Source organism: Protomyctophum bolini, assembly GCF_963924005.1.
Source record: "Protomyctophum bolini genome assembly, chromosome: 9".
In the NCBI taxonomy this organism is placed as follows: Eukaryota; Metazoa; Chordata; class Actinopteri; order Myctophiformes; family Myctophidae; genus Protomyctophum; species Protomyctophum bolini.
The window spans coordinates 28045380-28071537 of record NC_137870.1 but is presented as its reverse complement, the minus strand read 5'-3'; the positions used below and the strand labels follow the sequence as shown (position 1 = coordinate 28071537).

At 40.9% G+C, this 26158-nt stretch overlaps 2 protein-coding genes across 2 annotated transcripts in view; one reads left to right on the top strand and one right to left on the bottom strand.

Moving 5' to 3' along the window:
- Positions 1-26158, top strand: part of kcnab1a (potassium voltage-gated channel subfamily A regulatory beta subunit 1a) — a 108933-nt gene that overhangs the window by 3721 nt on the left and 79054 nt on the right. The window lies entirely within an intron of this gene.
- Positions 5145-6384, bottom strand: LOC308321605 (3-mercaptopyruvate sulfurtransferase-like; the record flags this gene model as incomplete). The annotated part of the gene is made up of 2 exons (XM_080772574.1): positions 5145-5440; positions 5796-6384. The coding sequence occupies 2 exons, from the start codon at positions 6382-6384 to the stop codon at positions 5145-5147; spliced, it is 885 nt and encodes a 294-aa protein (XP_080628700.1).

Below are 26158 nucleotides of genomic sequence, written 5' to 3'. Positions count from 1 at the left end.
CCATCTGAAAATATTCGGTGCCAGGGAGGGAGCCCCATACAGGATTTTACGTTTTTATCCACATTTGTCACATTTTTATCCTGATTCTTTTTTTAAATAGCAGATGTCGTGCATTGTTGTTCCACGTTGTGGCACTTGTGAATCAGCTATTTTCAAATAGCCTAGGGTTAAAGTAGTTACGGTAAACAGATTTTTATGCTATATTAACTCATTTTGCTGGTTGTTCTCCTGTGACCCTCTCAAGGACCCCTGGGGGTCCCCCGATCACACTTTGAGAACCACTGGTATAGAGTGCACTGTATTTTTGTTTTTACACAAGTCTGCCCGGTTGCACTGGTTGACTGTCACTGCTTTGATGTGCTCTGTTTTTGTTCCCCCTGGTGTGGTGTTGGTGAGTGGTTCTGAGTGGGTGTCATTGGGACATTCCGGAACAGTACTGCTCACTCTGCTCAGCACCATCTAGTCTTTAATCCCTTGTACACCCACCAGGACAGGGAGTGGGTTTCCCTAGTGACAACAAAGGAATAGTCTGTTATAGATCAAAGTAATAGAAACTAAAAATATATAATAGACTGTACGACAAATTAGTTCTCACATTATCTCTGGAGTCCCTTGTATTTCGGGCATGTCATTATAGGTGACAATTGTCACAAATGGCCCAATTAAGGCCTATACTGTATGCTTAATTTCCACGTCGTATTCTGGTGTTGCACAAAAATAGTATAAGTAATTGAGTGTGTGAAGTGTGAACTGTACAGTATATAGACAGGCTTGAATGTGTTGCATTTTAGAGTGCATGTGCATACTATTACCGGTATCTATTCATATGACTCACAGTGTGTGTGTGTGTGTGTGTGTGTGTGTGTGTGTGTGTGTGTGTGTGTGTGTGTGTGTGTGTGTGTGTGTGTGTGTTAAACACTTTCAACCTGGCTCTACTTTGGGCATGCCATTATAGGAGATTTTCTAAAATAGCTGTATTGGTGATACTGTATTGGCCTATCGGGGTTTACACTTAGTCATGGTGAGAGCCTGAGAGAGAGGATACATGCTGCATGCATGGAAGTGTGTGCATGTGAGCTGCTGCTTGGTGCGTTTGTGGTGCACAGTTAAAACCCTTTGTTGAATTTACACAAATTGACCTGTCCATTTTGGGTCAATTTGTTCACTTTTCAGGATTTTATTGTGTGTATAATATGCTGCTGACCGTTTCTGCTTTATGTGTGAATGTGTACATGCTGGTTCTTCACCATCATCTCTTGTGCATTTATCTGCTACAGTTGTAGTAAACAGATCCATAATATTGATTTGCCCAGGCCTAAGATGTACCAAAAATGTTATTATTTATTTTATGTTTTGTATTCCATCTTTCATTCTATCTATACATCACTATTTTCCAAAGATAGGAGAAAGGGATACAAGAATGAAGGTGAGACGAATGCGAAAGACTTAAGGCATTCTGTTCAGAGGACTACCGGTAATTTAGACTTGTAATCACTGTAAATGTTTACATGAGACTGATATCCACCATGTAAGGAGAGGCTGTCCAGGGAAGTTGATTGATAATGTTTATATAGATGGAGATCTCTCTCTCCATCCATTATAAACATAAAGACTGAGTGAAGCACAGTGTGATTGGAGGGGATGAGGGGTGGGATCTAATAATGGCACGGCTGGCTCCCACTTAGTTTAGACCAGAGTCTAAGAGGAGAGTTGCGATATTGAGGGGGCAGAAAACAGCACGGTCATGTGGTTCATGTACTCGCTCAAACCCATAGACTCCAATGCAGTCCGTAAACTTCCAGTTGTCCCTATTTGAACCCTTGAAATAGGGACAAACCATTATAGAAGTCTATGTAGAACCGAGTGGAATAGTATGAGAGTGGCGACACTAGCGTTGACTCACATTGTAATAATGGAATGCGGAAGTGCTTATTCTATCTCAATGGGATAGTTCCAATGTTTGGAACTATAGCCCATAGGCACTCTCTTACTATTCCACTCGGATGTAGAAGAGCCGCCATTGGACTGGCTCCATGAAGTCTCTACTGTAGACGAACCGACCCTAAAGGCGTTGCACCGCCTTTTATCATTTATTTCTGAGGTATCGATGACATCTCATATTGATTAGCCACCTTGAAATCTGGGTTAATGGTTACTATTTCAAAAAACATAAAACTTGTGGGAAAAGTAGGCGTGGATGTCCTACATTGGCCTTCTGACAGCGTGCACAAGAAATGTGACATTGACGGTACAGCAATTTGTGAGAACGACAATCATAAACATTGTCACTCAGTCAATTATTTCCAATTATACACAGGCCAACCCCTGCATCAAACTACAGAGAAACCAAACACAGGTTGAAGTATGTCATCATGGCAGGTTCAAACAGGACCATTGCCAACGGTCTAATTACGAACAGGCCAGCTGCTGTGCTGTGCCAACCTACAGAGAAACCAAACCCAAACACAACCGTACCGCAACCAGAAGAGGGATCTCACCAAAACGTCAGCTATGACGCCCAACCTGACCACAGGGATACGAGTGTCCTCCTTGCATGCTAGGCAATCGTAAAAGAGACCCAAGTACCCAAATCAAACAAATTCAGACTCAACTGAATACCAAACGTGTGCCCATATAGCTTGGTAGAGTCTACCATAATCATGATTGCAAATAATTGTGTTGCTATTAAAATAGCAGATGGCTATGCAAACTGAACAATAACAATAACATTTTCAATGCTCAAAAGCAAGAAAAATAGAAGCAATCAGGACTAGCCCCAGCATCAACACTTGTTGTTGCTCAAACGTAAACCCCAGTGATACCACTTGAGAAACAAATTAACTGTTGGGTTTGAAAGGTTAAGACATTATTATTAGCAAACAAGTTTGGACTGTAAACTGGCCTTTATATTGTCCTTAACTGTTGAAGATACAACTCAATGCTATAGCACTCCACAATCTGGACCAACCAGTCTTTTGTGTACTGATCCAACAGACCTTCAGAAGGAATTCTCACCCGATGTAGTATGAATCCACCCATCGAATGCACAGGAATTACTATAAATGTCTCCCATCGTATGGGCCCAGACTGCGTAATTCGGGTGGAATTCTTGAGTCTTGACAATTATCTCAATCAGAGTAGTCATGATAAACTTACCTATATATGTGCTTTATACCTGCTTTAGTGAAAATCTAATATATACAGTATATCCCACTATATACTTACACTGGACCCTAGTTTTCGGAATGGTCTGGTTCCGTCAGAAACAGAATGCTGGTCCATGACATATGCTCCATGGTGTGTACACAAAACTAAAAATAGGATTATGGGACATCTTTTAAAATATTTTATTTTAAAAGTAAAATCCTGTTTCTCAAACTAAATGCCAGTGTGCCAGTGATTACCCTCCCCTGTGCCAACTTGGCAAGGTAAACTAAACTAGACTAATTCAACCAGTGTTTAGTCTTGCACGCACACAAAGCTAAATGTGTCAAGTGCTCATATTTTATTTATTGTGGAAAATAGGTGAATATTTAACAAAGGAGTCATTAAATACTTAATTGGTCAAGTAATCAGAGGTTGGTAGAGGGTGTCGAGTGAACGTATAGCAGCCTCACGTACTCCATATAGGTACTATAGGTAGATGCATCAACATTAAGCCTTATTAGTACCCCAAAGCCACATTTATAAACCTACAACAGTGTCTTTAACATGCCATGATCAGGTCAGATGTCGCAGCCGTGGCTGAATGTACCATATATCATAACATTCTATGATGACCTCTAGAACAGTGGTTTAAAAACGTTTTACCTCGAAACCCCAAAGAGAAATCTAACATCTCCCCAGGTCCCACTATAGTGACAATAGCAGATCTACAACCTCACTATTGTGAGCTTGTAGATCGTCTAATTTCAATAGTTCTTAAAGGTTTATGGAATTTGTAATTTTTTTCTTATTTCCCCCAAATATGTTGTTTCGAAATCTTTATTTTATTTCTGAAGATGTTTGACCGTTTGGGTAACACTGATCTAGATCTGAGAAAAGATTTTGTGAATCTAGTGTAAGTTGGTATTTATTATAGCTGTGCAAACTTGAACAAAAACTAATATTCATCTTTCAAATGTCATTTTTAATTCAATCATTAATTCATGTCAGAATGTTTGTGGAATGTGGACTGTGTCTTGTATGCAACTTAATGAGCATGCTGAAGTAGCATTGACACATACTTGGCACAGCTTTGAGTGTAGAATATAACATATTGGCTGCTACACAATAGCTACAGAATAGTTTGTACATTCCATCAGTCCTTAGAATACATTTACTTTTGACTAGTTTACATGTTACTCCCTCCCTCCCTTCCAGTCCCTTTTAGATGATAGTTTTGACTGTGCTTTCACTGTGCGTTTGAATGTATTGCAGGAATGACATACGGAATGACATAGCATACAGATATCATCCCCAGGTGTTACAGTGAAATTGGTGACCTGCTGAAATATGGGACCATCTTTTGGAATTCACATAATGTAAATGTCTGTCTGAACGTCTGATAATAAACACATAATGTAAATGTCTGTTTGAACGTCTGATAATAAACAAACAGTGGTCATTAAGTTCAAACGTTGATATGAAGTCCACAAGATCACATATTTCGACAACTTGACCAGGCCAGTTTAACAGCCTGCTGAAATAACGCCAACTGGACACTGACTTAGTCAATGTTGACATGAAACCATGCTGGAGGAAGGAGGAGGCAGACAACTTTAGCCCAATACTGATAGTGTCCGATGAAACAGTAAAAAATAAATACAAGAATTGTTGAGATGAGGTAGTGTACTGTCACAAAGACACAAGAATTGTTGAGATGAGGTAGTGTACTGTCACAAAGACAGTTACTCTGATGTACCTGTCCTGTACACAAGATGTAACAATAAAGTACAACCTTGAACCCTGAACAGATTATTTTTATTAACTAGTGTACAGTTCAAAGACAACAGATTTGAGATTTTTGAGAAAATATGAGGTTGTAGTATCAAAAGTCTTCCAACCAAGTGAAGCCATAATCTCATTAACTCACTTTTTTTTCTTAAAGGGGGAGGGGGGATCATTAATTACTGCTTATTTTAAGTTGCTCTGCATTCTCATCCTCATAGCTTACTCTTAGCCTCAGAGACAACATTCTCTGGGGGGGCCTTGCTGTACCATTCATACCAGGACCCATCATACACAGACGCACCAGGGTAGCCACACAGGTGGGCAGCCAGAACCATGTGACAGGCAGTCACTCCTGAGCCACAGGTACCGCAGACATGTTTGTTCAGGTCCACCTGATACTTGTGGAAGAACTTTTTGAGGTCCTCTGTTGAAAGCATCATTCCATTGTCGTCCAGGAACTTGAAGAAGGGCATGCATTTGGATCCAGGGATATGGCCGGGCTGGACGCCTAAAAGAGCATGAGAAATTAGCATTTCCACACACTTCTGTTTATGTTCAATACAGTAAATGATTTTATATATTGATATGACCACACACACACTGCACACACAAATAACAGTTTGGATAATTACAGTAGTTTCAAGTACAACTCATTACAAGGCTGTTAACTGTGGACGACACCATAAAGCATTACACTTGTTTACAATAGGGTCTCTCTCTCTCTCTCTCTCTCTCTCTCTCTCTCTCTCTCTCTCTCTCTCTCTCTCTCTCTCTCTCTCTCTCTCTCTCTCTCTCTCTCTCTCACACTCACACTCACACTCACACACACACACACACACTCTTTTTTTTTTTTTTTAACTTACCGTCTCTTGGTTCTGGATCTCTGCCACGGAATCTACCATATGGCCTCACGTCCACAACCTGGAACTGTTGAGTGGAGATGTTATCTGTGATGTCCTCAAAAGACTTCACCCATGAACGGTTCATAGAGGAAGTGAACTCAGATGGCACCGGCTTGCTGTACTCCCCTGTTGTTGGATGTCCTTCTTTGACCCAGTTCCTAAACCCCCCATCCAGCACGGACACCTGTGGGTGGCCAAACAACCGGAACATCCACCAAACCCGTGTACTTGAGAAAGCCCCGTAATCGCTGGCATCGTAAACCACTACGTGGGTGTCGTTTCCAATGCCCAAGTTACCGGCGTAGTCTGCGAAGAAGCGCTCGGTTGGCAGCGTGTGATCGAACTGTGAAGTCCTGTCAGAGCACTCGTCGATGTCAAAGAAGGACGCTCCAGGTATGTGTGTCTGCGCAAATTCCTTCTTACTATCCCGTTTCATCATGGGCAGATACCACGATGTGTCCAGAACCCGCAGACTCGGACCAACGCGGTTGCCTTTGACCAAGTTTGCAAGCCATTTTGCAGTGATTAGAGCCCTAGTTTGCGTGGCCATGTTGGCTTGTTTATGGCTTGTTTGTGTCCACAGGGGAAAAGGGGGTGGTGGGTCAGGGTGTTGCACATAGTTTGTTGAACTCTGGTGTTGTGGCCTGGGTGTGGACTTCGCATTGCAAGATGCTGTACTCTGTCGTCAACCTAGCCCCTTTCGGAGCCCTAGGGCCCTTTCTGAAACCAGTCCCTTGACTTGAAGTGCTCTCGGGAGGTTCCCTCGTCAGGAAGTGCCCCTCCAGCTGAATCAAGTTCCCTTGATTAGGGTGCTGCATGGGTATAAAAAACTGTTTGGAAATACACTCGCCCTCCTTGTGCAGAAACAGGAAACAGACACCATTCGTTGCCATGGTTACCATCATGCAATTGTGTTACCTGTTATTTTGTTTGTACAGTTATATTGCATTGCATCATGTATTGTGTGACATGTGGATTTCATTAATATGGAAAAAGGAAATACAGCGTGACTGTCAAAAATGACATGTCATAGGCCTATACATCCATGGTGTTTATAAATCATTGTTAAAAGTTGTTTTGTTTGTGTGGTTTCATTTATAGTTTTTCACGGTGGGGTAAATAAAGAGCCCCTGTGAACATCAGTTGGAGCGTTGCCTATTCTGCATCAGATGAAGATTGTTTAGGAGGAGTTTATTTATCAATTATTTGTGGTGGTTACATTTGTAGGTCGCGGTTTCCATGCGGACAGAGAGCAGGGCTGCACAAGGCAATCGAGTCTAGATCGGCACAGACTCGCTCTTGAGGGCTTTATAAGCCACTTGAATTCCACTCAAGGCTGCTTGGTTTCGGACGACACTTAATATGGCGCAGCCTCGCGTGAACGCTGATCCGTTATTAAGCCCTCCATGGGATGCAGATGTACATACCCTCCGTTCACGGAGAGCGGCACGCCGCTTGAGTGTTTGTGAGATGTTTCAAAGATGCATGACACGGCTATAGGAGACAGCGGAAACGTGTACGAAGTTCAGAGAAGCCAAAACTTAAAAAAATATATATATATACTTAACGGCATCGGCGGTTAATGCGATTTCGTACACGTTTCCGTTGTCTCCTATAGCCGTGTTATGCATCTTTGCATCCCATGGAGGGCTTAATAACCGGTCAGGGACCCTAGGGTAGCGACGTCCAAACTTCAGAAAAGCTAACCGAGGGTTCCAAAAGGGGTTATCGTCAACCCTAAGCCATTCCAGCCTGTCAAAGTGGGCAGGGGTGAGGTGGGTTCTGGGAGTGAGGCCAAGTAGTAGCCTGACCAGTTTGTTTTGGGAAGTCTGGAGCCTTGTTTTAAGGGCCTTTGAGGTGCTTGCATAGTCCTTGTACGAGGGCTCGTGTTAAGGGTCTTCAAGGTGTTTTTGTTGACCAGTGAGGAGATCCTGTAGGGCGGCTATAGGAATCTTGTTCTTTGGTTGACTTTTTTGATTACGTTGGTGGCCATTTTATCACCGGAAAGATTTGCCTCCAGGATGGAACCTAGAGGTAATTTCATCTTTTCGTGTGATATCTTTTCGTGTTAGAGTGGGTGATATAATTGTCACCCACTCTAACCAAGAAGCCATCTGCCTGGCTGAGATTACTATTTGATCCAATTTTGAGCCAGGTGCAGATTCTACCGAGTTCAGAGCTGAGGGCCTTTTCAACCTGCAGTTTGTTCCTGTCCAAGACCAGCAGTGCAGAGTCATCTGCACTGCTGGACTGTAACAGGAACAAGTTACAGTCACAAGCTGATGCCATGTCGTTTACACAAAGTATATTAGGAACAGTAAAGGCCCTAGTATGCTTCCTTGTGGCAGCATATCACATCCAGCTCACTGATGAGCTATCAAAACCAAATATACTGTGTGTGTGTGTGTGTGTGTGTGTGTATATATATATATATATATATATATATAATAATTATTATTATACAACTGTCTTGTGTCTCATTACTGCTTTATCAATCAAGCAGTCATCAGTCACTTTTACACCTGCATGTGTGCACGCACACACACACACACACACACACACACACGTATCTGGTGTTTCCCTTGCGTAAGCACTAGTCACCCGTGTGATTCAATAGGGCATCATTCTACCATGCTCATTTAGCAGAGTGCCAGCTAGGATTAGGCTGCTGACAGGACTGGCAGACAGTGGTGTTCAGTTTTACTTTTGATGTCACTCTGCTTTCTTACATCGTTGCTGTCGGGCAGAAACCTCTTATTGCCATACCACAGTGTCACTCAAAAGCATCAAAAGTAGCATCCAGTAGCAGATCTGCTACTTCTTATTTTGTCATTTGAATCCAGAAAAGACATACCGGTATGAGGTTTCTACCCAACACAGTGCTGATGATATTCTCATCAGTTATTTAAATCGGTTTACTTTCGTGTGTGCATGCGTGCGTGAGTGCGTGCGTGTGTGCCAGTGCCAGTGCATATTAGTAAACTAACATTACTGTCAGAATTAGCTAGCTTTCATCCATAGTCTCTGGCCAGTTTCTCATGCTCTCGTTATCTCTGTTTCTCTCTGATTTTTGTCTCTATCTCTCTCGTAGATCCCAGTAACAGGGTGGGGTGTCCATTTTGTGGACAAGATGTAACAGTGATTAATTTGTTTGTTTAGTGTCCGAGGCTAAGTAGATTTTGCAGAGGGGATAACAAGGCAAATAGGGGAACATTTTTCTCTTCAAACTTTTATGGTCTGAAATACAGCAGCAAGAGAAGACCTATTGTAGTCCTGGTCAATTTTGTATACGGAATATGGATCTGTTAAAAGATTGAATAAAGAGGTCTTGGAAATCAAATCTCTCTCTCTCTCTCTCTCTCTCTCTCTCTCTCTCTCTACTGTCGTACTCCTCCTGGTACCTCTACTCTCCTGGTGTCTCTCAGTCATCCTGTGTGGTGTACAATGCATCCTTGACTGTCTCAGTCCAGTCCGTGTTTATTATTGATGATGATTGATGAGGGGCTGATAAGTGGTTATTTAATAGGTGCTGTTTAAGAGCTCTCTGTTTCTTGTCCTGGTGAGGTCACTTGAGGATAAAGCCCCCAGTGGAGCTCTGACAGCCTGTTCCTCCTAACTGCTTCACATAAAAGACAATGAATGATGCACCCCATCAAATACCATCTGACGCCAACATCCACACATTTTAAAACTTGCTACATTGACTTTCTTTTACCCTATGGTGTAATTGTACGGTGTTTTACTTTATTCGGCAAAGTACTGCATTTTTTTGTTCTTAGCCACAATGACCCTATAGCGTGACTGCCCTATTCCAGGGGAAATAGCTGATCTGCGTGACTCGTGTCATTGCAACGTGCTGTGACTGTGAGCTTGTACATCTGCCATTTTCTGTGAAGATATTTGGCGTAGAGGAGGGGAAAAGGAGGCTCACACGCTTCGCAGCTGCATTGTGATGCGTTTTCGGAGCACAACCAAGCATAAAACGAAATTACTAATAGTCTTAGTCATCATAACTTAGTTTGTATTTAGTTTCGTTTTTTAGTTTTCAACTTTTTATCAGTGGAAATAGGTAGTTGACGAACATCTTTTGTCATAAATTAAGACTGGCACAGACCACATTGCAAAATCCAATGTGGTCACAGTCGACTCACTGCAGAAACATGTTGAACAATTAGGCCTAGATTATGCAGAGCACACCGTCACCTTTAGATTCCCTTGGCTATCAGGTTTTTAAACAGGCTCCAGCCAAATTGTCAACATCTGTCTGTCGTTAGGGTCTTCAGTTAATGTAAATGTAACTGTTTGCGACATTATGCAAAGTAATGTGAGTGACTGAATGTACATGTGTGATGGAGGGAGGGGCAGAGTGAGTGCATTAACAAGAAATACCCCAAATGAGCCACACAGAAATCAAGGAGAGAAGTTGCTCTCTACTGTGCTTTTTGCTAGTTTGACCACAAGGGGGAGCCCTGGCTCTGTTGTGCTGTTGTACAGTTAGATAGAGTGTGTGTGTGTGTGTGTGTGTGTGTGTGTGTGTGTGTGTGTGTGTGTGTGTGTGTGAGAGCATACAAGCCTATTATTATTTTTGAAAGTTTTCAAGAGGCAAGTTGAATGTGTATCTTATTCAAATGGAGAGAGAGAGAGAGAGAGAGAGAGGGGGGGTGGGGGGGTGGGGGGGGGGGGGGGGGGTGGATGATGGATGGAGGAATGAGCCCCAAATGGGTATTTTCTCTAGATCTAGTCTGAAAAGTAATTTACAGATTTGTTTTTGTACTTAAGTAAATTTTGCATTAGTTTTACTACATTACAGACAGAACTAAGATGGCTTTCTAAAAGGTTTGTTGCTGTTGGGCACAAACCTCATATCTCCATATTCAAACTTTTTGTGTATTTTCGTAAATGAATGCCCTACTTGATCATACAGTACTACAGCGTCACACAAAAATAGCAGATCTTTAAGCTCAAAACATGATCTGCGCGATCTGAGCTTGTCGATCTGTTATTTTTTTAAGTAAAAGACTAAAGTAACAGTTTTGGACATAGGAGGAAACGGATAACCCTATAGTGACCCTAGTCTGGGGTGAACCTTTAGCGAAAATAGCAGATCTAAAAGTGACGTGCTTGTAGATCGGCTATTTTTGGCAAAAGGTATTTTGATATGTATGCATTTAGTGTAGATGGGGAAAATGGAGGAGGCTCAGTATAGACCCCTGGTGGACTCCGGCCAACTAAATTGTTTAAGTGGTTAACAACTCTCTTTGCAGAGTTTACCATATCACGATATATCATTCATACCTGTTTCTTTCATTCTTTCATTCCTTTTACCCACTATCCCTCAAGCCACCTCATCATAATTTTTAAATAATTTCCTATACCCATTTCTGCCAAGTCATGCTTAAAGAAAGCCACTCCGTTTTAGTGTTACTATATATCTCCCCGTAATAGCACTGAGCCGACACAGGGGAACTTTGTAGTTCGTCTTATCAGCACTTTTCTGTGTGTGTTCAAACTGCATAATAAAGTTGTTAAGCATTGTGCGTGCGTGCGTGCGTGCGTGCGTGCGTGCGCGCATTTGTGTGTGTCAGTGACAGGTTGCTATCAGGGTGCAGTACTATCTCTTGCAAGAAAAAGCAATATACTGTTGTAGCGTTCCACTCCCTCCAGGCCTATTTAGAAGGTAGAAGAACGCAAGAGGAGACAGCATACAAGCCAGGGAGATAACAATGAGAGATTGTCATCCACAGTATATTAACCACCGAGCCGCTGCTGAAACCTGTATGTACGCACACATGCACACATACATGCACACACAGGACCTTATTGCAGTGCGGCTGATGTAGATGTAGACACACATACTTAAATCCACTCAGACACAGAAACACACAGGACTTTGCCAATGCAAGCACACTCCCAAACACACAACTTTATGGTAGTCGCTGGCTGCTGTGCTTTAAGCACTGCGGTATCTGGAGGAAATGGTTTTTGCAGTTGACAACAGCAGTTATAGTCTAATAATCTATTCGCCCACCATAATGTAAAGCTTTTTATTCTATTCTCTGTACTGTGGAAAAATGAGAAAAAAGAGGACACTGTCAGGAGTTTATTTCAGCTGAGTGACAATGTTTCGGTCTAAACGACCTTCATTGGGTATCCCGAGTTACCTGATGAAGGTATCTTGATATATTACATTTTTTCCAAACATTTTCTATCTACATTAACAAAAGGGTCAAAAATATAGAATGCTATGAGCTTATAGATCTGCTATTTTTGAATCGCCAACATATAAATGGATAGAGTGGTTACAATTATTGTGATGCTACATTAACAACTTTATCTGAGGGACCCCCTGGAACCCCCTCAAGGACCCCTGGGGGTCCCCGGACCCCACTTTGAGAACGTGCATGCACCTTTGTGCACGTGCTAGTGAATTCAAGAGTGCAATGGTGTTCAAGTTTATTGCATAGCTTGTGTGTGTGTATTTGATAGCTTGCAGGCATGCGTGTGACTTAATATTCTGTGTATGTGTGTACCCTTATGACTGAAGCACTGAGAAAACTGTTGCGCCTTTTCTTCGTCCTTTTTTTCTTCAAACTTGACTACGGTAGCGGTGGTCTCAAAAACATAAGGGAAACTTTGACAGGAAAAGACTCGCTCACCGTATAGAAAAAGAAGTAAAACTCCTTTGACTGAGACTTAGAAAAATATATTTTATCATGCTGTGCTCATGGTGCTCTGTGCTCTTGGTGCAATTAAAAAGCAAACGTTTCGGTCCTCAGACCTTCCTCTGAGGACCGAAACGTTTGCTTTTTAATTGCACCATGAGCACAGCATGATAAAATAAAATAAAATATATTTTTCTAAGTCTCAGTCTAAGGAGTTTTACTTCTTTTTCTATACGGTGAGCGAGTCTTTTCCTGTCAAAGTTACCCTTATGACTGCCCATAATTCAGCATTTTTTAGGCTGTGAGTTTATGCATGGTGCTATAATTATAATTCTGCGGGGCCGGGGGCACTGGTGCACGATGTGTTTACAGAGTGCCTTCCTAAATTCCTATTGTGCAATTTCACACACACACACACACACACACACACACACACACACACACACACACACACACTCACTCACTCACTCACTCACTCACTCACTCACTCACTCACTCACTCACACACACACGTATAATGGAAAATGTAAAGTGGTAAAATACACAGTGGCTGCATAAATGCTGATATCAATGTCGTCAATAGCCTGGCACTAGCCAGACTGATATTGTGGATTCAGTCTCACACGTTGACGTTGTGAGTGAATCCACGTTATCGGTCTGGCTAATGTCAGGCTAGTCAATAATGGCCTATATCACAGTATAGCAGTTTTTTTGTAAATGAACGGCCTACTTGACCAGTATACTACAGTGTCACACAAAAGCATCAAAAGTAGCAGACATACAAGCTCACAACACAGTGCGAATTAAGCGAAGCGTTTTGAGCTTGTCGATCATTTGCTGCTTTTGAATTTGAATCCTGAAAGTTAGACAGTTTTGGACATATGAGGTTTCCACCCGACAGAGACTTTACCGCCAATGATTATGAGGCAATCACTGGCGTGTTCCATGCTATCAGATGGACATTGTCACTAGTAAATTGTACTGGTTTTGAGTTGTGTGTTGCTGAGGCTGTAAAATGGAGTGAGGTCAGGAAATCCCTGTCAGCACAAGCACTCATAGAATGATGGGGGCCTTGGGAGACGTAGAGGGAGATCTTTAAATCATCACACTGTGTACATACTGTACACACATGCACTGACACACAGTGAAATCCTCCTTATCCAATGTATCCATTTGTAATGAGAATAACACAGCAAAAAGATTTTACTGCATATTATAACTCACCTAATTCTCTCACAGAATAATGGCAATGTCTGGCGGGGTTTCAAAGCTCCTCATTTGACAATCTCACCTTCCCATTATCTTCTAGCATTTACAATTTAGGCATTTAGCAGACACTCTTAATCCAGAGAGATTTACAGTAAGCAAGAACAACACATATGGAAATACATCAAATACACAGAAATAGTTATCATGAATCATAAGCAAGCTAAGAAAGAACGTACCTAACATCCGTCTAACAATAGAATATCTTATACAATGAAACTATGTCTACATAATATGCTATCTAAATGACATAAGTTTAGCCTTTAAATACGTCTGTAAGGTCGTCAAGGCTTGTGCAAGTGCTGCATTTAAATTCCATTTAAACACACAACTTACAGTATGCTCAGGGTCACTGTGGTTAACAGTAACAGATGTTGTGTACCTCCTCTGTATTCAGATCTGGCTCTCCATATCTCCTATATCTAATTTTGGTTCTTTGGGATGGATGGAGAACAAAGTGATGTGGAATGCGTGTGCGTGCGTGCGTGCACCATGCTACTATTTTTTGGGCTATATTTCAGAAAATTCCGGCAATTCAATGCCGTCGTAAAAATGTGATATCCTCACAAGTATAGTAATCCAAACCTGTGGGTGTGTGTACATTAGTGTGTGTGTATGAGAAGCAGTTAATCTTTTTTAATGGCCAGAAGGAAAAGAAAACTGGTCCCTGCAGATTGATGTGATGAAGAAGTACAACATGAGAACATGGAGGTCACATCCAATCAACCAGTGGAGGCTACAGAAGCTGTGGGTTCTTTATCTTTATGTTTTCACTAGTGCTTTATTGATGCAATTCTAAACTTAAAGGTTGACCATCACACTAGTACAGCCTACTGATCATTCGCCCCAAGTTTGGTGAATATCCATGTGTCTCTTCTGAAGTTGTATTACACTCGACACACACACGCTCGTATAGGGCTTGGTATCGAGTTTTAATACTTTCTTGGCATCAAAATGAAAGCATCAATATCTGTAATTGGTATCAGAACCCAAGGGTAACGAAACTATTTGCACTGATTTATTTTAATACATTTATTTCCTTTGTTTGTACTCGAATGTTTTTGTTTGTGCAGTTACAGTTACAGACAGTCAAGAGCAGGTTGGTGTGTTTGCCTGCCTGAGAAAACTGAGATATCGACTTTTATTTTGAAGAACTGCTGAGTCACAGTGTCACACCTTGCCTTAAAGGACAACTTTTTTTTTTTTTAACCAAGGTTCGTGTTTTAGGTTGTTATTAGAGAAAGTAAAAGATGAGTGTTCATTTATTTTATTTTGCTGCTTTCTTTCGTTTTAGGGATTTTAGCTGTTTTTGACAGGGGGGCGGGCAGCGACGGCTCCAGAAAACTGTGACTGGGGGTGGTATGGGGTGGCTGGCTATTTAGAGGGGGGGCTAATGAAGCTTGGTTTACATAGAAGTCAGTCAATTGGACTTGTTTTTGGGGGTGGGGGGGCTAAGCATCCACGAGATGGGGCTAAAGCCCCTGGAGTCGTCTCTAGGGGCAGGGGCATTCGAGCATGGGGCTAAATATGTATTTTTATACAAACATTTTATTGTGATTTCTTTTTTTATTATTCACTATAGTCCTATATACTAGACCCCGAGAAATTACATCTGGCCACAAAAGATCACAGGATCTATTGAATGTGAAGGTAGCTTACTGGGGGGAAGCCACACTGTGTGTCATAGGCTCAATATGTCAGTTCCACACATTCAGTAGATCCCGTGATTCTTGGGGTCTAGTAGGACTATAGTAAATAATAAAAAAGAAATCGCACCCCAGTGTCAAAAACGGCTATAATCCCTAAAACAAAAGAAATCAGCAAATTAAAACAAATTAACAGTCACCTTTTACTTTCTCTAGTAACAACCTAAAACATGAACCTTGGTTGAAAAAAACTGAAGCAACTCTGCTTGTGCACTACTTTACTTTGAATTTATTATACCTTTATGTCAATTGTTTGTACAATTGTTTTTGTTAGGTGTTACAGACAACCTCAAATTGTGAGAAGTAAGTAAACCCAGACGTTTTATTTCCTGGAAGAAATGGGTATAAGAAATATTTATTTAAAAAATTGGTATCGGAAAAAGTTTTGAATATAGATTATATATTTTTTATATAAAAAAACCTTCGTTGTATTAAGTAATTTCTTCCTTGCTGTCAGTTTTGTTCTCAAAGTCCCCCCCCCCCTTCATTCCTGCTTGTCCCCACGCACATAACGCCTCCATAGAGTTTCCATGGCAATGCTATTACTGTGATAATCAAGGTTTCTCTCTCCTTGGTACAGTCAGCTCTTCAGTCTGTAAGTGTCTCTCTGGAAAGATGCTGGCTGGAGGTCAGGAGTGAGCCATGCAACCAACGAGATAATGTTTAGCAGCTGGTATAGGCATATTATATGGACTCATTATTATGCGCTGCAAAATAAAACGGCATTAATTCCGTTTATAATCTCAGAGGCTAAAATCTTTGGTATTACATTTTCATAGCAGGATTTTATTGTGTTTCGGAGATGCACACAGGCACACACACACACACACACACACACACACACACACACACACACACACACACACATAGACCACACACATAAATCTGAATGCTCTATTTATCATCTACACACACACGCACACCTGTAATGTCTTCTAGTATTTGCAGGGACAAGCTCCAATATGGAAATTATAGGGTTCAGTGCTCTGGTCAATGACACTTTACACTTACAGTATCTGTTTACTGTGTTTAGGAGTGAACCAATCTCCCACATTATTTTAGTATGCAGATTAAATCCTTCTACATAATGTATATCTCATACAACATATTTTTGATATTATTATAATAAGATCGCCACACTTTAACTCACAATGGTGCATTTGTTTATCCAGGTCAATCAAAATTGCTCCTACAGTATCTACCAAAGCTGGATCTGGTCTGGTTTGCAGAAAACCAGATTCTCAAGAAACGTGACTTTGATCTTGAAACGCTCAAAACACTGTGAACTGCATCCAAATCAGCTTCACACTCGTTTATCTGTAACTGTAGACTGTAGAGCATATTATGTAATTTATCCATGAGGAGACTGGAGAGTGACTCCCCCCGCCCCTCCACAGACACACACACAAACAAACACACACCTTTGCTGTCATTGAGCTGAACTAAACTGAGCTAAGCTAAGCATTAACTTGACACAGATAAATAAATCACTGTTCAAACGACAATCTGGCTAAACAAAAATACATTTTAGGGATAAAAAAAAAAACGTTTTATTTGTAAACACACTTTTTAGAGTGTGAAATTTGACACACTTGACACCCACCAATGTACCGCATGAGTTCCTATCACTTGTCATTTTGTGAACAGTGGGTGGTTGCCTTTGCATTCTGGTATGTATAAATAATCAATTAAGATCACAATAGGGATTCCCACGCACGCTGTCATTCATGGTAATCCTTTGTGTCAATGTTCTTGCATGGGGGTGTGGAAGGTGAAAAACCACTTGCTTTAAGCGGAAGGTCATATGACCCTATGTCCTTTTGTACATTATATGAGACAGCTGTGACAGCTGTAGTTAGGCATTCATTAGAGAGAGAGAGAGATAGAGATATTATGACCCTGGCACGATCTGGTAGTAAATGGGACTAGGTTTGGAACAGTTAATCGGACTAGGCAGTTTAATCAATTATAAAAAGTAATCGATAATCTAAAGGATATATGCAACGCAACCGTTGTACAACAAATGTGACCAGATTTGACTGAGGGGCTGCCATCGTGCATCCTCCAGCTTTTCACCAGAGGAGAAAAACTGAGTTTATTTATTGTCTCCACCAGGCCGAAGGCATTGGGAGAGAGTATGTTTTGCACTCCGTCTGTGTGTGTGTGTCTGTCCGTGTGCGTGTGTGTGTCCGTCCGTCTTTGTATAGCTAATCTCCGGCCCCGTTAACAGCAGGTAAACCACAAATTTAGTCTTGCAGGTGATAATACCCTTGACATCAATATTTTTACCCGAATGTGGATGTAAAATATGACTACCTCTGATCATTGCATTGCAATGAACACAATTATTGCATGGAAAATTACCCGTAGGTAATTCTGACATAAAGTGGGATGGAGGAACATAGCAGTCTGCTCTCACTACAGAGTCTCTTACATTCTTAGCACGTTCATGTGCTGTCCTCTTTAATCCCGAAGGATGATAACTTGAAAAATGTAAGTAATTGTTTCTGTCAGTTTGTTTCACAAGTTGTTATGTTCTCTCTCTCTCTGTATTAACAAAAATGACAGACTCTCTACTGTACACCAAAGTAAAGGCTATTGAAGCTTGCTGGGGGAAATCGAAAAATTAACAATGATATAACGTGAGTGCTGGTATTCATTCCTACATTTATACGTGCACCATTTTTGTGTTATGTAAATTAGGTTTTTGTGCAATCTTGTGTGAATACAGTGGGCGGATGTGTACCCAACGTGTTTCTGTGGGTGCGTTTGTTTTTGTGGTTGTCCCACAATCCATCAATCAGCCAGGTGATTAGTCTCTAGAGACAAACTGTTGCCTCAACCTCACACAGTTTTCAAACGCTTCCGCCTAACAATCATTACAGTAGCCTACCGTACATTGGAAGTGCTGACAGCCTTTGAATAGGGCTTAAGTGGCTACACTTATAATTTAGCCGAGCAGATGTTGATAATGATGAAGTAGGGATGGCTCTGTCTCCAGTTCATGTTATCGTTGGTGTCTGGCAGAAACCTCTCTTTATTTTAACTTTTTGTGTTTTTGAGTTGTGCAAGTACCACTGCTATACGGAGCTATGTGTGTGTCTGGGTGGCTGTGTCCCTGTGTCCCTGGCTGTGTCCGAGCACAAAAAATAGCGGTTGGTTGGTTTTCACAACCAAGTGACACTGTTGCACAGCCTAACACAAACACACATATTAAGGCAAGGCAAGGCAATTTTATTTATATAGCACCTTTCATACTCAAGGCAATTCAAAGTGCTTTACAGAATAAAAACAAACAGAGTGCAACAGTGCACTTTAAAATTAATACAGATTATAATAGATACAATTACATTACATTACAACAGATACTCCCACCTTTAATAGAAACACAGTTAATTGGGATATGCAATGTTAAATAAATACGTTTTTAAATTTGGTTGGGGATTTTCTAATGTAACCTGGAATGCTATTCCAGGTTTGTGGTGCATAATGGTGGAATGCTGCTTCACCATGTTTTGTTCCAGCTGTCGGGTGAACTATCAGTAGGCCAGCCTCAGATGACCTAAGGGTTCTGGAGGGCTCATATGGCTTCAACTGTTTATATGATGATTTCGGGTGTGACCATACAGTATAGTACAGTAAAGGGACCCCCACACGGTAACTCTGTCATTTCTCAACCGTTTCGGAGGCAGGCGGCTCGCCGGAACCGGGCCGGCACCCTGGGCGCGTTCCTGTGGGTCTGGAAGTTCCCCCGGGGACCCCCACACGTAGGTGCACTAATCAGTTCACACAAGTGTGATTTTTTGTAAATGAATGCCCTACTTGATCATACTACAGCGTCACACAAAAGCATACAAAGTAGCAGATCGACAATCTGGTGGATCTGCTACTTTAGCTATTTTTGAATTTGAAAAGTAACAGTTTTGGATTTCCACCGACGGACAATACAGTATGTGAAATGACAGTGGTATGTACAGTATGTTAGATATGTGCAACGACAGTGGTATGTATGTTATATACTGTATGTGCAACAACACAGGTGGTATGTTAGATTTGTGCAACGACAGAGTATCTTAGATAGAGGCAGCATTGCTGCTGTACAGCATTAGAGCCTTTCAACAATATCCTGTCTAGATGCAAATGAGTGAGGACAGCATAGAATGATTACTATTAGAGATGGGTTGACAGGAGCATCACCCCAGAGCCATAACAAAGCACATCACTTTAATAATTGTTATGACAGAAGGAGGCTAGACCTTGACCCAGGCTCTACCTTGCTTTATGACATATAACACTGAAGCATCCAGTAAAACCCACAGGGTTCCAAATTGCCATACAGTAAATTCCCACATGTTCAATTTAACAGGGAACACTCATACTGTGGCTTTTTAATATTTGCTGTATATTGCCAAGCATCTGGTGATATGTTAGAAATCACATGGGTTTGATTCAGTACATTGAACCCTGGCCTGTAGACAAGGTGATGTATTCTGATAAAAGCAAATGTGTGCATAATCAGAAGTGTCGGTCTGGAACATCCGTCAGATTTATATCGCGCGGATACGATATTGTTTTGACCAATCATAACACAGAATGTAAACAGATTTGTAAATGTATTACAATGCAGTACAAGTGAGACTTCAATGCAGCAACGCAACACTCTTCCATGGGCTATAGACCGTAAGGCTATGAAGCAATATAGCACTGGGCATAACAAGCAACGGATAAGGGATCTCTTAAAGGCAATAGCATATGTGGCACGTGATTGGTTTAATTATTGTAACGCCCAAACCACACCTATGCATAATATAATTGGTAACGGAGGTGTTTTAGGGATTTAGACAGGTAACCAAAATACCAACTTTAGTGGGGGAACACCCCTTCCCCACTGCTAAATCCCAAAACAGCATATTTAGAAAGATCAAACGAAAATGGAGCCCAGAGTGACATGTGATTCTAACAATCAGCAGTCAGTTTAGGCGTGGCTGATATGCTGTTCCAGCCACACGGCAACCTGAAAAAGCAAACTTTGACACATACACTGACACCTACTTGCATGGTTTATCCTTGGAACATTGTCCATAACATGTATACTGGTTATACCTTACCCTTTCCATTCCATTCTTGGGAACTGTGACTTAAAGTGGTCAATTACTTACCTATTGAAAAGGTGGATGTTTGTGAATTGTATTGTCCTATTTTGATTATGATTTAACTGGAAAGAAACAAAACTTGAATTTAAAGGTGATAACTGAGGATTCAGGTTAGAAGGGTGCACCCAAATTAGAGAGACACAGTGAACTGTGAGAATTGAAATGGCCAAGTAATTGCTACTAGAATTTGTACCAAATTATTAGTATTTCCATATTGTATTGTATTATTTCTCAATATAACAGCCAGCAATCATTTAACATTCAACTTCCTTGTGTCTGAGTCTCATTTAAGCATTCCCCATAGCTCCAGCAGTCGAACCTACTAGTCCATACTGTATAGTGCCTTATAGGTGCTACAAGCTACTCCCAGAAGTGTCACTCACCTCCGTTTGGCACAAGTCTGCATTACATTTTCAGAATTCAGTATTCTTTTTTTATTATCTCTCTCTCTCTCTCTCTCTCTCTCTCTCTCTCTCTCTCTTAAAATTCGCACAATTGCACCTCCTCTTATAATCAGAATCAGAGATGATGGGATGGGCAATGATTGGCCATGATTAACCATGATTAGCCATCCATTCTCTCCATCCATTCACACAATTGGGCCTCATTCACACGTACTAAACACCAATCAAGCAATGTTTGGTCGTTTCTTTGTTTTTTGGGCCACCACAATGCTTTTCCAATGGGAGTCACATGGTTTGATCAAACATTTGTGTTTGATTGCTGATTGCTCCCCCCTCATCAAAGAAAAATGTTTGGTCAAACCATGTGACTCCCATTGAAAATGAATTGGAGCAGCAATCAAACAGCAATCAGACATCGCACACGGACCGAACATTTGTTGTGTAGGTGTGTACAAAGCCTTACACCTCCTCAATCAGAGATGATGGGGTGTCATAATGATTAACCTATTCACATACTTAACATTCTAGTCACATGGAATTTGTTTTACTTGTCATAAAGTAACCTTACTTGAAAAACATAAATAACTCACTACCATAGGCATGCAATCAGAGCTGTGGGACCTGCATTTATTTGTATTCATCCAAGTCCTTATTATAACATGGAACACAATAGCACTACTTTTTTGCTATCTGAGCAAAGGAATTAACATATACCTATCGGTAACAAAATAAATTAAAAAAAAAAAAATCGCATTACAAACCTGTATCAACATTTTCTTATACGCCTAGTAATTACTACTCTGAATTAGTACAGTATGTGATTGTATTTATTTATTCTAGTGATCAGTTACAATTGTGATTTTCTGACATACAGTATTTTGAAATTCTGAAGCTACTACTTTCACTTTTTCATTGAAATGATAAAATATGAATACTAATTTATTTGAGGATGTTTGTGAATGATATAATTATAAATAAGACCTCATTTGGAATCCGGTACCGTATACTTTGTTTATGAAACAGATTATGAAAATACACATTGATAGTGTCTCATCACCTTGATATTAGCTGTGGTACTGTGAATAAAATTATTCATGGTCAAAATAATAACATAATAATATATGCTAATGATTATTTATATTCAGCACAGTCTTCCAGTGAAATCGAGTTTTTTTGTGCCATTGTTAGTTAATACTATCACATCTCTCTGCAGGGTGTGAGGTGTTTCATCTGTTAGTTAATACTATCACATCTCTCTGCAGGGTGTGAGTTGTTTCATCTGTTAGTTAATACTATCACATCTCTCTGCAGGGTGTGAGGTGTTTCATCTGTTAGTTAATACTATCACATCTCTCTGCAGGGTGTGAGGTGTTTCATCTGTTAGTTAATACTATCACATCTCTCTGCAGGGTGTGAGTTGTTTCATCTGTTAGTTAATACTATCACATCTCTCTGCAGGGTGTGAGGTGTTTCATCTGTTAGTTAATACTATTACATCTCTCTGCAGGGTGTGAGGTGTTTCATCTGTTAGTTAATACTATCACATCTCTCTGCAGGGTGTGAGGTGTTTCATCTGTTAGTTAATACTATCACATCTCTCTGCAGGGTGTGAGGTGTTTCATCTGGGTATGAGTCAATTTTCAGTTCATGCATAGTACAGTATTTCTAACGCCGCCTAAGGTGACCGGTTCAGCCAATTAAAAAGGGATGCTGATTCTTCTGTAAATATAATACACTTTTAACCACATAAACGCTATTTTATTAACATGCCCAAAATAGGGACGGTTGGGACGCCATGTTTAAAGTTGTTAAAATTGAAAATGGCTGAGAGGTGCAGTGAAAAGTAGTAGTAGCAGCAGCAGTAGTTTCTGTGACGAGGACCTGAGAATATATTCTGGACAGAGTGTGACACCCCCTGGGCCCTGGCACAAGCCTGTCAACAGAAGTCATGACAGTGCATGACTGTGCAGAGGCAGAGCTGTTACAGTGCGTGTGTGCGTGCGTCCATGTGTGTGTGTACGTGAATACACATGCAAGCATGCATTTTTTGTGTGGTGCTAGTTGCTACGTGTATGTGTGTATGGCAGAACACTTGAATATTTATTTATTGAGGAGAATTATCCAGTATTACATGTCCATCTGTGAGTGGCAAAAGTATGTAAAACGCTCAGATTGAAGGAGAAATTACAGCCAGGTGTTTTAAATCAACAATCCAGTTGCTTTGTGAGAACATACCTTGTTGTTGTTTGAAATGACCTGCCAGATACACTGACCGGTTCAATAATATGTCCATTTGGTGCATTGGTCTGTGCTTCATGATGTTGATGTAACCACGTGAGTGACACGTTCTTACATTTAGTTTCCTCTGGGTAGGTTGAACAAGTGCATGATAGTGTGTTGTGTGTGCGAGCGATTTAGGGCTGTGACGCACAAATATAATTTTATCCAAAATACTGCCAAAATAACCAACGTATAACATTTACCTTAGAAACTAGGTCAACTGTACAAAAGTACAATAGTGGCACTTTTTCCATTTGTGTGTGTGTGTGTGTGTGTGTGTGTGTGTGTAAAACTGTAGATATGAAATACTCAAACTGAGAAATTATAATCGAGCACACACAAAATAAATCCCCCCTTATGTTTAATAATGGACTGTACCTTCCCCTCGCCTAAAACTCAAGTGATAGGCAACTGCAGGGTGTTCAGAATCCATTGAACAGAGCAGAATGGAAAACAGTCAATGATTACTAAACTATCATCATTATTGTGGAACCTTGCTTACATGTCATATCACTCATCCTTATGCACTAGTCTCCTAGCTGTTACTTTCAGCAGCCAATGAATAAAAACAAAAATAAAAGCAAAAATGGATTTGCAACTGCAGTATTGCAGTAATGTGGTGTCCTTGTATATCTGTATACTGTACATTCTACTGCATGTATCTCTTATGCAGCAGGCTGTACATGTTGTGGCTCTGTGCTGGAATGTGGTACATGTCTTCAGTGGTGTACAGTAATGACGTACATTTACTTGAGTAGCTTACTGTACTTAGGCTATGTACTTTTTGAGTATCTGTACTTTACTGGAATATTTGACTTATGACTTTTACTCCACTACATTTCAAAGACAAATTATTGACCACTGGGTATGTATCATGCACACGTGTATGTGGGTTAAATGCCATCGTCCCGAGATTGCTAGTGACGCACGCATATACTGTAGCTTTTAATTCACTGTGAAGATTCAAAGCACACGCACACTGGACAAGATGCACATTCACACGTACATGAGTGCACCCAGTAGGAAGCATCTCTCATGGGGACGTGGATTGTGGAATGCAATATAGAGCGTGTAGGCTTTTGCTGACCAAGCTTTTGACCCAGCATGATCAGCACCCACGTACTGTACGTACAAATGTGTACACAGGTGTGACCCTCCCCCCCCATTAATGGTATGTTGTTGAAAATACCACTCAAACCGTGTGTGTGTGTGTGTGTGTGTGTGTGTGTGTGTGTTTCTGTGTAACAGAAATACAACGCATTGAAGAGAAGCAGGGAATGTTTGTTTGTCAGCTGCTGCTTGGTTAGAACATTTTAATAAGTCACTAACTGGCCCGAGGTCTGAACTGCTGTATATTATATTACAGGTATGCCTTTGAGGATATCTAATTAATTAGTTACCTCTAGTGAATTGATTACAGGCCCAAGATTTCAGTTATGCTGGTAGTATACCAGCAAGTCAAACGGTTTGCCTAAACCAAACAAGTTCTCTGAGGATTCAATTATTTTGTACTCTTGAGCTCCACTCTGAGTGCTGCACTAGACCCTGCTCACTTTCTACAGTGCTGGAACAGCTATTGTGACACCTGTTTTTTCATTTTTGTAAACCTCCAAACGTGCTTTGCCTTTGACATAATTTGTCTCGATATATCTGGTGACAGACACAGTGAAGAGCATACTATCTCTTCATTAATTAAACTAGCACGATGCCTGGCGGAACGATGCCCATTGCATCACTCAATTGATCGCTACACGTTGGCACAGTGCTTCTTTCCAACACTGGCAATTTGTCAGATAATGTATTCTCATAAAAAACCTTTAGGATGGTGTTAAATGCAGAGGACAAATTTCCCCAAGGGGTATGAATAGCCATCTGGTTGTGTTTTATAGTCCTTAAGAGGGGGATCGTGGAGGTTTGTACCAGCTAACCTCTTCAACTACCGTTCTTCAAACTTGTACTTGGCTGGCATATTTAGGAAATAAGATATAAATTTGCCAGAAACTTAAGTGTCTGACCAGTCACAAGATGTTCGCATTGGTGTCTCTGCAATGATGTTTGGCTAGTAGAAATGTTGGAGGTGCAGAGCTGCTGAACTTTGACAAGGCAGTGCATTCACTTTTTACTAGTTGATTAGTTGCCTAGTTTAGCCTACTAGTCGACTAGTTATTTAACTAGGCCTACCTATGTAAAAAATCTTTTTTTTACATTTTACATTGAAAAACTGTGTACATTGGTGAATATAACTATAGTCTAGCTGATCTTGAAGCCTGTTTCACTTAGTACTTTTCCAGTCCTTCCTGGAGACTGAGGGATTACGTTAACCAGGGAATTCCAATCCTGTAGGTGGAATTGACTAGAAACAGATGTTTCCTCCGTGGACAAAGTGATTGATCTGAAATGAGCTGCCATGGAGTGCCGTTTTCCTTTGGTGAGATATTGATTTGAACCGCTAAAGGTGTAGACCAGGAGAATAGTGTGTGTGTGTGTGTGTGTGTGTGTGTGTGTGTGTGTGTGTGTGTGTGTGTGTGTGTGTGTGTGTGTGTGTGTGTGTGTGTGTGTGTGTGTGTGTGTGTGTGTGTGTGTGTGTGTGTGTGTGTGTGTGTGTGTGTGTGTGTGTGTGTGTGTGTGTGTGTGTGTGTGTGTGTGTGTGTGTGTGTGTGTGTGTGTGTGTGTGTGTGTGTGTGTGTGCGCGAGTGTACCTTTGTTTGTGCACCCACTGTGTCCTCTGCCATGTTTATAATCTTGGTTAGGATTTGTGGGATTATTTACCAGCCCCTTCAATTCTGTGTAGTAGTAAACACTCAGGCTTGAATTGGAGAGTGGTGGGGCATGTGTTGGAGGGGGCTTGTATGT